This window comes from Drosophila guanche, unplaced genomic scaffold, assembly GCF_900245975.1.
Source record: "Drosophila guanche unplaced genomic scaffold, DGUA_6, whole genome shotgun sequence".
Taxonomy (NCBI): domain Eukaryota; kingdom Metazoa; phylum Arthropoda; class Insecta; order Diptera; family Drosophilidae; genus Drosophila; species Drosophila guanche.
The window spans coordinates 12,683,452-12,695,957 of NW_022995744.1; the positions used below are offsets into that span (position 1 = coordinate 12,683,452).

At 44.5% G+C, this 12,506-nt stretch overlaps 2 protein-coding genes across 3 annotated transcripts; both read right to left on the bottom strand.

Moving 5' to 3' along the window:
* Positions 1-793: 793 nt before the first annotated feature.
* On the bottom strand, positions 794-7,117 carry LOC117579546 (acetylcholine receptor subunit beta-like 1). 2 transcript variants are annotated; one of them, XM_034265462.1, is made up of 7 exons: positions 6,967-7,117; positions 6,729-6,885; positions 3,691-3,827; positions 2,725-2,879; positions 2,033-2,477; positions 1,357-1,956; positions 794-1,297 (listed from the first exon to the last, which is right to left on the bottom strand). In XM_034265462.1, the coding sequence occupies exons 2-7, from the start codon at positions 6,790-6,792 to the stop codon at positions 1,133-1,135; spliced, it is 1,566 nt and encodes a 521-aa protein (XP_034121353.1). In that variant the 5' UTR covers positions 6,793-6,885; positions 6,967-7,117; the 3' UTR covers positions 794-1,132. The 2 variants fall into 2 exon arrangements, with proteins under 2 accessions (XP_034121353.1, XP_034121355.1); XM_034265464.1 differs by lacking the exon at positions 6,967-7,117 and having other exon boundaries at positions 6,729-6,923.
* Positions 7,118-9,919: 2,802 nt separating this feature from the next.
* Positions 9,920-12,506, bottom strand: LOC117580580. Its single transcript, XM_034267185.1, has 7 exons — positions 12,444-12,506; positions 11,398-11,971; positions 11,113-11,330; positions 10,918-11,051; positions 10,705-10,859; positions 10,398-10,639; positions 9,920-10,342 (listed from the first exon to the last, which is right to left on the bottom strand). Exons 1-7 carry the CDS (start codon positions 12,504-12,506, stop codon positions 9,920-9,922), a joined length of 1,809 nt encoding a protein of 602 aa, XP_034123076.1.

Here is a 12,506-nt window from a genome sequence, read left to right on the forward strand (position 1 = left end):
TGTAAGTCAATAACACAGCGCGTACTAGTTAGTTTTTAGTGTTTTTTTTTTGTATCTAAATTCTGCTGGGTTTTTGTGTGTAATTAATTATGACCAGGATCCGCTAGGCCTTAGGGAATTCCTGCCTGTGTGCTTAGTTCATTATGATGTGAGGCTCTGGCACTGGGCTACTTATATCTGGCAGACTGATTGAAGATGACAGAATTCACACAGCAGTCTGCCCGTGGGCGTATGAGTAATGTGCGAATATTTGTGTGACTTCTAACAGTAACATAAAGTGGCCAAGAATCGTGCTTACATAATTGGCCAGCCATTCCATAGATAACTCCCCAGCTATCTGTGATTCTCATTTGCATCAACATTCCCGCAGTTGGTCAATAAATAAAATTATACAAAAATTATCCCAGTTTTTTTTGTTCACTATTAAATTAACTTTTGCATTTTTATTTGGGTTGATCGCTGCATTGCTTATAGAGAGATCTTTATGGTAGCTGTTTTGTGTGTGTTTTGTGATCGATTGTGAAGCATTTACAAATTGTGATTTTGTTTTTCAGTGTGTGAATTGCTCAATGCTTAAATGTTAAATTGTTTTACTTAAGCTTAAGGTGTCTTATATTTCCGCTTCAACATAACAAAGTTCTGAGAGAGAAAAACAATCCTCCAAACTTAAACCAAACACTGCGCTCACTACTAGATTTTTAGTGTATATATTAGCTAAGTTTTTGTGTAATTAAAATTATACATTTACGCACAATTCCACTAGGTTTTGGTTTGTTTTCTTTTTGTTTTTTCCTTGTATTATTTTGATTTATCTGTTAAACATTTGTTGCTGCATGAACTATTTGCCGACAGTTTAGTGTTCCTCCCCTGCCAATCCTTCTGTGTTTTTACTTTAATTTAGTTACTTGTTTTAGTGTGTTTGAATTGTATGTGTTAGGGTTAATTTTGCTCAAGCCATTAATTCGTTTATTCGTTTAGTAAAGTCTAAAAAATCCGCGCTAATTGTGGCAATTTCTTCATTGTTTGTTCGCCACTTTCCTTCCACATTTTCTTTGTGTTTTTGTTTGCTTATTATTGTTGCGTTTGCAATGCTGTTAACCATTTCTTTCCTACCGCTGCTCCCTCCTGCAACCTACTTTCCCCTGTAGATCTCAATGATGCGATCCTGATCGACATACTCGAAGATATGTGGTGCATCCATTAAAATGCCAACCGTGCCGGCAGTTGTCACAATAAAGAAAATATACAGCTGCAGGCGATCGATCACCATGGCCACGTACTTCCAATCCTCACGGGTCTAGAAATAAGTTAAAAATGCATTAATGCATTCCATGGAATCTTCTGCCACACACTAACCTGTATATAGAGATCCTCGTTACGCAAATGTTCGGCTATGAACTCAACCGCCTCGGTGGCCTTGCTGGCTTCGGGGGAGAGCAGAATGGAGTCGGAGGACTCGCTCTCGCGACGACAGCCATCGCCCAGGCCCAACTCTGCGCCGCTGTTGACCTTCCGATTGATCTTGCAGTTGGGATGATGCAAATCGGACAGCTCCATGACCTCCATTTTGGACTGCTTGCCACCAATGGCGCTGATATGCTTGGGCAGCTCCGCTGGCGAGCCGTACGAGGGATGTGGATGAGCCGGCATGCTCATGCCCGGCATTTCCATCATCCAGCGTAGACGGGTCTTACGCGGACGCTTCATGAACAGCAGGGCGGGCAGATAGTGCAGAAATACGGAGCGTATGTACATGGGCATGCGATGTGTGCGCGGCCCACGGAAGTTCCAATTGATGATGATCACCGTCACCAGAATGGACACCGTGTTCATGATGAAAGTGAACAGCAGATACTTGGCAATCAGTGGCAGCACCAGCGATGTGGGTGGCAATATCTTTGACACGAGCAACAGGAACACAACCAGTGACAGGAGAATACTAATGCCGAGGGTAACCTGGAAGACAACGAGAGAGAGAGAGAGAGAGAGAGAGAGAGTCAAACTGCAGCTTGAACCTGATCTCAATCCTCACCTTTTCGCCCGCCTCCGCTGGCAGATAGAAGACCAAAACACAGAGGAAGGAAATCAACACTGTGGGCAGAATTAAATTCACCGTGTAGAAGAGAGTCTTGCGCCGAATGATGATGTAGAATGTGATGTCCGTCTCGGTGGGATGTGTGCTGTCGCCATCGTAGACATTGAGGTAGGCGGGCACCTCGATGATGTCCCAGGTGCCCGACTTCCAGTAATCCGACAAATCCACAAAGTTCTTGTTGTTGTAGAGGGCCAGCGAGACCTGATCACCGTTGAAGGTCCACGAACCGAATTTCATGATGCACGTCTGCTGGTCAAAGGGGAAATAGGTGACATCGATGGTGCAGGAGCTCTGGTAGATGGCCGGCGGCACCCACAGCACCTCGCCCGTGGGATAAATGAGAACGTTGGACTTGTAGCGCACCTCGTAGTTGCCATCGGCACTGGGTTTTGGGTTAGCAATAAAGTTATTCGGATAGAGAATGGATACATTAATTAGTCTTTGCTTTATGCACAGAGAGAGAGAGAGAGAGAGAAGAACGAGAAAGATCGTTCGCCGTTGGAAAGCTGTGGATTACTTTCGCCTACAACTAATTATTTATATTTTTAGTGTACACAGTTGACAGAGAGAGAGAGAGAGTAAGTAGTAGGAGTACTAGTTGTTACGGTTATCTATGGCCATTTACTCACTTATTGAAGAGCACAATGTCCGGCTTCCAAACCTTGTCGGGTGGCAGACGTAGCACCCCGATGCCGCCATAATCGGCCTCATCCCACTGCAGCTGGTAGTCGTACCAAACCAAACGTAGCCAAACGTTTGATTTCATAATTTGATTTTTCTCATTCTTGTGATTTCGGTTCGGTATTTCGGTTCGGGAATATTCGTTTGTATTTTTTTTGTTTGGATTTTTTGATTTTTTGTCGATATTTATGGTGATATTTTTCATGGTGATGGTGGTTTGTGGTGGTTGGTGGTTACGTGAGAGATAACGGTACGAGGACGATTACGAATACGATTTTTGTATTGCAGATTCGAAACGAATCGAAATCGAATCGACATTGTTTGTGTGTGAGAGTAAGAGAGAGAGAGAGAGAGAGAGAGAGAGAGAAAGAGCGGGCGGGAAGGGATAGTTAAGACAATTATTTCGACATTTTGGTTAACTCTTAGTGTTTTTTTAGTTAGTCAGTTAGTTGGTTTTTTTTTTGGATTTGCTTGTTTAAGTCTTAATTCTTTAGGGTTAGTATTTGGTATTAGAGTTAGTATTTTTTTCTTCTTGTTTTTCTTCAGCACTACGAAACATACAAAGTCAAGGCACGGTTGTGTGCGTAATTATTTACACAAAAAGCAACTAATAAAACGAAAGCTTTAAATAATTTTATTTTGGTATGCCACTGCCACGCCCACAACTTTACACATGGGCGTAACTGGTGGCTGGCTGTGTGTGTGTGTGTGTGTGTGTGTGTGTGTGGCAACAACAAAACTGAAGAATTCGAACACGAAAATACATTTACACGCTACTAATGTTAGTTTTTTTCTTTCTTTTTTATTGTCATTGTTATTCTTTTTTTTTTATACAATATATTTTTTATTAGTTGATTAGTTTTTGTGTTTTTTTTTTGTTTCATTTGGCAAATTTGATTTTTGTAAACACTTACGACATTGATTAGCTGTACGAACGCCAAACCAAATCTTACTCCAACTTTTTGTGTCATATTCTGTACGGGTCGTATGAGTTTATTGTAGCCTCGAAAGAGGTCACGCACCAGGCGCTCTTCGTCTTCGGATGCACTGACTAAAAATAACAAAATAAAAATCCATAAAAACAGAAAAGAAATGCAAAGAAAAAGGGTAAAAAGAAAGCAAAATTCAAATATTAAATAGATACAAATTGGGGAAGAGAAAAATGTAAAGACAAAAAGAGAAAAATATTTGAACAAAAACGTTAAATATTTAATAAATAAATGAAACATTTTAATGAAATCAGAGAATACAGAGAAACGGAACGGATGAGCAAAGTTGTTGTATTCTTTGTTTTTTTTTAGTATTTCTTGGTTTTTTGGGGTTTTTTTTTAAATTTAATTTTTCATTTTTGAATGGGCTTAGGATGATATAGCTTAGGCAGAGATAGAGTTAGGTAGAGAGACAGCGCGAAAGAGAGAGAGAGAGAGAGAGTGTGTGAGAGAGACAGGCTGAGAGAGCGAGAGACAGATAGGACAGAGTGAAAGACAGAGAGAGTGACAGAGGGAGAGAGAGACATTTATCCAACTTTTGACCGATTCTTCAACATCTTCTTCTTCATTTAGCAACTTGGAATTTTGGAATTTTGATTTCGGAAAGAAGTAAACAAAAATGGACGCTCGATTGTGGGTTTTATTATTGGTTTTCATTGATTAATATTTAATATTGGTGGTGCTGCAAGTTTTGTATGTTTTGTTTGTGGTTTCTGTTTACTGTTTGTGGATGGTTCTTGGCCTACGTTGTGTATACGCCGCATATGCGGAGGCACTTCCATTAAGCAAGAACTAGGCCTCACCTAGTGGCTGCTTTAATGCAAATGCCTCTCGCTTTTTGCTTGATTCTTACAGTCCTAGAGTCCTAGCTGAAAGTTTTACTACGATAACACAGCTAGCGATAACGATTAACGATTGGTGCTTAACGACATGTGCAACACTTATAGCTTTGGTGCCACCACCCCACTAGAAACTCTTTACTTTGTCCCTAAGGACCTAGCAGGGCAAAACCCCATTCTATCTATGAGAGTGTGCGTGAAAGAGATGACTATATGTGCCGGTTAACCGTTGTTTTCCTTGCGCTACGACAGCTGAGTAAAGTTTTATCCGAAAGCTTGTCCTCCACTTCACGTGTCGCTTGTGGGTGAGAGAGAGCGAAAAGCTCCTTTTTTGGGTTGGATGCTGCTCACACTCTGGCTTGCGTGTGTGTGTGACCGGGTTATCCTTGTCGCCCATGTGTGTGTGTGGGAGTGCGTGCGGGAACTCATATATGGAGCACACGCGAGCGTGTCTACTGCCCCTGCTGAAGTTGCACTTTGCGGCTAGGTGAATGGTTGGCATGGGGGCGTTTGGGATGTTCATACCGTTACTATGTGACTGTGTGAGTGTGTGTTTTAAGTGTGTGTGTGTGTGTGTGTCATTATATACCAACAGAGCTCTGGACACTAAGTACCTATGCCTCATTTTCAGGGTTCTGTTCTCCTACCAATTCTATTTAGTTGTTCCCTTTTTTCTTGGACTGCTCAGAAGAGAAGGAGTATGAATTAAGATTCGGCAGTTGATACAGAAATCTTTATATATATATATATCTATATAAAGTATATATATTGTATGTACATATGTTGTATATATATAAAATGCATTTTCATTGACTGAAAATCGGTGATTTTCTTTATCGTTTACGTTTTTGTTTTGTGGTTGATCTTTTTTTGTTGTTGTTTGTTTGCTTGGTTGGTTGTTGTTGTTCATCCTGCGGCTGTACGAGGAGCTTCCTTGGCTACCTTGTGCTTGCAAGTAGCCCCTTGAAACGTGGGATAGTCACAGGGTTTTGGGTGGGGTTTGGTTGGATTGGGATTGAGGGAGATTTCAGCTGGGGCTTGGAGAAGTTTTTAATTACAAAAGGCAGGAGATGGAGGATATACTTATGCATATACAGAGAGAGAGAGAGAGAGATAAAGAGAGTACGAGTATAAGGAATAGTTTTTCTTTTTATAGGGTACAGAAGTTTACAGTTTGTCGAGCATTAAAGACAGAGAGAGAGAGAGAGAGAGAGCAGGGAGCAAGAGACAGTAATAGAAGTGGACAGGAAGCTAGAGAGAGAGAGTTGCAAGTGGGCAGGGAGCAAGAGAAATACTAGTAGCTGAAGCTAATAGACAGACAGAGATAGCTATAGCAGAAGATCTACTCTTAACGGGGGGGTTCTCAACTGGTTTTCTTTTTGTGCGGGTGGATGGTTGGTGGCTGGGTGTTTGGATGGATGTATGGATGGGTGTGCTACTAAGTAGAGTTCTACATTAGATTATATGGAATATATAGGATATATATTATGGATATATATAGTTTGATATAGAGTGAAAATGACTAGCGCAGTTTTGTGGGTTTGGTTCTAATTTTTTCTCGTTTGCAGCGCTGCAGCAGCGTCGCTTTGGCAAGCTACTCCAAGTCTCTCATTAAACACTTTGCTCGTTGGGGGAAATATGTTCGCAGTCGAAAGCTGTCGATGGTTTCGGGTACTGACTCTGGCTCTGGGTTGGTTGTGGGGTAGCAGTGTTGAGAGGCTGAGATACAATACAAGGGAGCAGCGGCCGCGGAGCTGAGGCTGGTGGTGGTTGCTGGGTTGGTTTGGTGGTTGCCCAAAATGAGAGCTTGGAGAACTTGTTAAGGCGGCGCTGCCAGCGCGAGTTTGTAAAATTTAAGAAAAAAATCAAATCATTGCTGTAAAAATTTGTTAGCTAGCTAAGAGAGAGAGAGAGAGAGAGAGAGAGAAAGAGAGAGAGATAGTTGTTCTTTTGTTTTTTTTTGCGGAAGGGTTTGGATTTTTGTTGGTAACTTTTAGCAGCAGAGTTTTTCCTTTACTTTTTCGCGAGTTTTTGTTGTAAATTACATAACAGCCCCAGCCCGGAAATTGGGGGCAGAGTTGGCCCACTGCCCCCGCCCCGCCAGTCGGCCCGCACCTTACGTACCTGCGGCTATGGCCAGGAGCCCAAGGATGCCGTACAGCAGCCAGGATCTGCTCGTGCACTCCATGTTGGTTGGGTATTCCTCAGCACTTACAAGGTCCAGAACATGTTGGGAGATTTTTGATGCTGAATGGATGAATGAATGGAGTCCACGCCCGAACTGCAGACACACACAAAGAAACGGCACAGCCTTAGAGCTGCTAAAAACTCTTCTACGTAAAGGGTTTCTCTTGCACTTCACCTTCAGGCCAGGCCAGGCTAGGCAGCTTGCTTGGCTTTTGATTTTGCAACTAAATTGATTGGTTGAATTTTCACTAGATTATTTTTCCGAAAATTTGCTGCCAGAGAGTTTTTCTGCGCTGCTCTGACTGGGAGCCAGTCAGTTTGGGTGCGGATTAAGAACTCTACTTCGGGGATTCTGGATAAAAATCAATGGGAATGCGCGCAGCAGCCGAGTGGCAAACGCACGGCGCAGGCGTCATAAATTTCGGATAAAAGAGAGCAACCCAAAGTTGATGCACTCTCCCTTATCCAGCGGGGTGGCTGTGTGTCTCTGCCTCTCTCTTGCTCTCATCCTCTCCCTTGAGTAGTTTGTAAACAAAGACCGAAACAGCTGTTGGCTGATGCTGCTGGGCTGACATGTGCTCAGGGATGCCAGCCGTCCCCAAAGAAGAAGTTCCGCCACAGTGCCTGCGAAAAGTAAATGTATGGGAACGACAGCTTCCGTGTGCGCTTGACTCTAGAGCGTATATTAATTATGACACAACACTTGAGCCTATAAATTAAGCAAAACAAACAAAAGGCAACACAAAAAAACAACAGACACAAAAGCAACGCCTCAAAAGGTCATGTGGGCGTGGCGCTTAATTTGTTATTTCATAGTTTTGTTGTTGTGTTTTTGTAGCTATTTTTTCTGGCATGATATGTTGCGTCTAATTACTCATGAATATCATTAGCAGGCGGCAGTTCCTCATGGCGCCTCAATGAATGATTCCAAATACTCGTAGAATGTGCCTAAAAGATTACTCAGGGAATTACAGCAACACATTGCACAGAACATCATTAAGGTTTCTTTGGGTTAGGAAGTAACAGTTTGGAAGTTCTTTTGTGTCTTATTTTTGGTAATAATTATGGACTCGTTCTCCCTTTTTTCAGCGCTCATGGCACTGTCAGCAGCTGTCCGCCTGATCCCTAATTACATGAATTACAATATTTAACACTTCAAGCACTTCCGTGTAACGATTTGTTTCATTTACGTTTAAAAATGCTTGCCACAATCGAGGAGCAGTGGAAAAAACTGCCAAAAAAACTGCACAGAAGTCGCAGTCAAAAGGGGGAAACATTATGCATTAACCATTTGGTAATGAAAGCATATTTTTGCATTGCTGATGGAAGCTACCTTTGCCTCGTGATGATGAGGATGATGAGAATGATGAGGATGATGATTTTCATGTGCGCATGACAGCGCAATACAATGCAAGCGAAAGACTCAGGCCACGAACGTGCACAAGTTATGAGACATCATCAGTGTGGCGGCAGCTCTGCTGCATGGCGAGAAAAAAGCAAAAATCAAGAAAAAAAAAGAAGCACACTAAGGTCGCCCCTCGCAGCGCATAAAAAGCAGCAGTTTTTGAAGCCTTTGTTGGTCTCTGAGTCGGAGTCGGGCTGCCGCAATTTGGTTGCCATTTTGGTGTCACCCAAGCAGCCGCCTGCCTCGTCATTCCCCCACAGCTGTGTAAGTGTTTCTATTCCTATTTTGCCGAGTTTTGTTCAGCGATAAAATCAACGCCAACGCAAAAATTACATCAAATTAATTTTCTGTATTTTTCATAATTTATTTTGGCTGCATTCAATTGAAACACTTTGGCCGCACTCAAGGTCGTCGCACAGCCTCACAGCCGCAATACGTGCGGCAGATGGAACCCACAGCGATGGCCGAGATGACGGTAAGTGGAGAAATCTCTTTTTCGTACATAATTATTACCTCCAAATGGGGTGGGGCATGCCGAAAGCATTTTAAATATTTTTTTGGCAGTTTTTCGGAATGTTTGCAACTTTATTTCGTGTTGTTTTTAAACTGTTTAAACCGCAATTAATCATAAATGTGCTCACAAAAACGCGCCACGCCATGGCTTATTGTATGCAAAATTGTGTGCGAAAAATTTAATTTGATAACATAAACATTTGGATTGTTTTTTTCGATTTTTCGCTGTGAGTTGCTGCGAGTTTTCCTTTGTTTGTTTTCTCAGGTGTCAAATAAATTAATTAGTCAAAGCAATTTGAGACTGCTACTGGCTGTTGGTTCTGCTCGTTCCGTGTTAATTTGTACACTCGAGAACCAACAAGAAGTGACGCGCTGCCACAAACGCCAAAAATGAGGCGTCGTCAGGCCATCGCAAAATTGCACAATTAGCAGAGTGTCTGTGGCTGTGTGGCTGCATCTGTGGCTCTGTGTGGCAGTTGCACTGCAAAGTTGAGTAATATTAAAAGTCCTCAACCATATTAACACTTTGGGCAATGTTTTGCGGCGCGCCGCAGTCGAAAATTTGTGTCAGCAGCCAGCCAGCAGCCAGCAAACAACAAATGAAAATGAAAATCATGCGGCAAAGCGCACGACCGACAAAACAAAAACCGTCACAATAAATAAATCTCCGGCATGAATCCATGACAAGCAAACAGCACACAAAAACGCTGAACGGGCATGTCAATGATGGCCTGGGGGGCATGCCACACACTTGCCTTCCGAGCATGAGGAAGTGCGAAGTGACAAGTGGCACAAGCCACGAAAGGCGTTTCCTTATGCCTCCCACATGGGGTAGCATAAAATGAGACGACAACCAGACGTGCCGCAAAACCGCCTGCTAAACGGCCTTCATTGCTTTTAATGGCATGTAAAAACGATGTAAAAGTTGTGTAAAATATATGTAAGCTACGTGTACAGCTGCGACTGTTGCATGCTTTCGGGTGGCAGCAGCTTTTGGGGGCATTCCCACTTAAAATTCGTAGCAAATTTTGTTTTTTGCCATTTTTAATTATCGAAAATTTGCATTTTGACGAAATTAAAACCTTAAAAATACAACGAAAAACCTAAGAAAATACTACAAAGTAAAACTTATATTAAAACTAACAGAACTTGGTTGGTTGGACATAAACTATATACACAATCGAACGCTGGAAGCGAAAGGCAGCGACAATCAATCGATTTGACCCTTGTGCGCTATGTAGGAGTCGTAGAGCGTTGACTCGTTGCGCCGCTTCAGCCGGGAGCAGGCAATGAACAGCGTCACAGTCAGCACACAGAGCAGGGCAGAGCCAGCGGCTGTGAGCGCCGAGAAGGTGCTGGTCTTCAGGCAGGTCTGATGCGGCCCCGGGGGCTTCGTCTGCCGATGGGCATAGACATCATCGCCATCGTTTTCGCCCTCCTGCAGCACGCGCAGCGACTGAAAGAGGTTCACGTTCTCCGAGAGAGAATTCTGTGCGGAGGGACTCTCTGTGGTGAGGGCAGCGAGGCCTTCGCCATCGGTGGACAGTGGTGGGAGCGAGAGATTCGTGGCCGTCATGTTGGAAGTGTCACGCTTAGTGACTGCTTTCAGGTTGCGCCAGTGACAGGGTTGACTCTGCAAAAGGGGAATCAGCAAAGATCCTTCTGGTAAAAGTAACCTAACAACTTACCGGACAACGTCCGTGGCACATGCGGACATCACACTCAATGTAGAGTGCCGGGGAGCCAGTGAATCGAAATGTTTTCATATACGCATAAACCTGCGTCTCGTAGACACCCGCATCGGACCAGGAGCCCCTGAAGCGTGAGATGAGCTTGTCATCCACCGGACAGCCATGCTGATCGATGAGCTGTATCCGCTTGTTGGCGCCATTGTGTGCATAGCAATCGTTGACCACAATGTCAAAGCCATCTATGGAATGCCCAACAATCAGTCAGTGAGCCGTGATTTATGGGTTTGGATAGACATTTACTCACCATATTTGCTTCGCATGTAGATGATCAGGGTCAGTGGATCGCCCACACGCACTGGACCCGTCACACGCGGCCCACCAATGCCATAGCCATTCTGTATTTCCATGTAGCATTCGGGTGGACTCAGTGTGAAGACGACAGGATTGCCAGTGGCCACTCTGGGGAAGGGAATTGATGAGCTTTTCTGTGGGAAATGAATTCTGAGTGTGCACTTACTCCACATCTAGAAAGGGAAAGGTAACCGTCTTCCAAAAGTCATAGCCATACTCGCAGGTGACCTTAAAGTGCTCATCGTATTCCTCCTCAATTAGGGGATTGTATTGCACTGTGACCGTGTTCCACATGAAGTTCTGAGGGGAAAAATTCAAACAAATATTAGATCTATGAATGGGCTTTCTTTTGGGTACCCACAGTTGGATTCTTGCGACTCTCCTCCTGCAGTGAGTTCTTGCCCAAAGTGCCACAGCGATTTAGTTGTATGTAGAACTCGTAATAGTCACGACCCGAGCCATTGATGTACATGCAGTCCGGGTCATAGGCATAGCCCGCAGAGTAGAGCAAGCCGCTGAAGGAGCCATTAAAGCCAATGCGTATCTTCATGTAATCATCCTGGCACTCCGCTTCAATGTCTATGCGAGGCAAGAGCAGGCAGTTAAGAGTAGATTCTAAGCATAAACTAGAGCGACTTCCACTCACGTTGCACCCTCGTGCTGTTGTGCAGAAACTGCTGACCGGCGTACTCCTGATCCCAGTACTCCTCGTGCCATTTGTTGTCCTCGTAGGGCGGTGCATGATAGCCCGCACCACTGCCTGTCGGCGCTCCACTGGAATCCACACCCGTGGAGCCATAATCCAAATGCACTGGATGTCCAATGCGTTGTGGTATGTAGCCCGAGGAGTCGGGCACATGATCGGGCACATCGTGATGCAATTTGTTGCGTTCCACGGCGACGCTGCTGCGATTTCGCACATCTTTGGGAAACTTTTTGGGCCCGGCCAGGCCGGCACGCTTGGACAGCTTCGAGGCCTGTGTGGTGGGTCCCGAAATGTACGATTTGGAGGCGATTTGGCCCACCAGTTCCTGCTGCGCCTCAGCGCCAGTGGCCAAGGGGCGGGCGTCCTTCGATGTCCTCGACGTTGGTGTTGTGGTCTGAATGCGACCCTTGAAGCTGCGTAAATGTGGGGGCACCACTGTGTGTGGCGTTGCTGTGGTGGTGGCCACTGACGCCGCCGAGTAGTCTGTGCTCTGTTCCAGGCCGCTGATGGGTTGCTGCAACAGACCGAGAGTGGAGAAGAAGAGAAGTGCGTCAGTCGCGTGGAGGCGTATACGCAATGCGATAAATCACTCGACTCCAGTTTGTGTCCCAAGTCTTTTGGTTTTTTTATGAACACAAAACGCAAAAGTGCTGCATCAGCAGAAGGCACCGCAACAGCCACAAAGCCACACATAATTTTTTGGCCAGCCCAGACAAAAGCCTCTTCCGTTCGCTGCCGGTCGCTCGGTCGCTCGGTCGCTCGGTCGATACGCAATCTGCATTAGAGCAGATCGCATATCCGTTAGACAGGGCTGGTAGCAGACTGGTGGCGATTGGCCAAGACTCGATTGGTTACGGTTCATGTGGCCTAATCAGGAAGTTCATTCTAAGAACTGTTAAATAGATTACATTTCCCAGCTTCTAGACGACTTGGGCAATGGACTTGAGCAAGAAACGAAATCAGCAAACAGGTGAAAGGTTTCTTACCTGCACTTGGAGTAGCAGCAGCCAGAGCAGCAGCGGCTGCCACAGCATTCTGCACATCTTCAT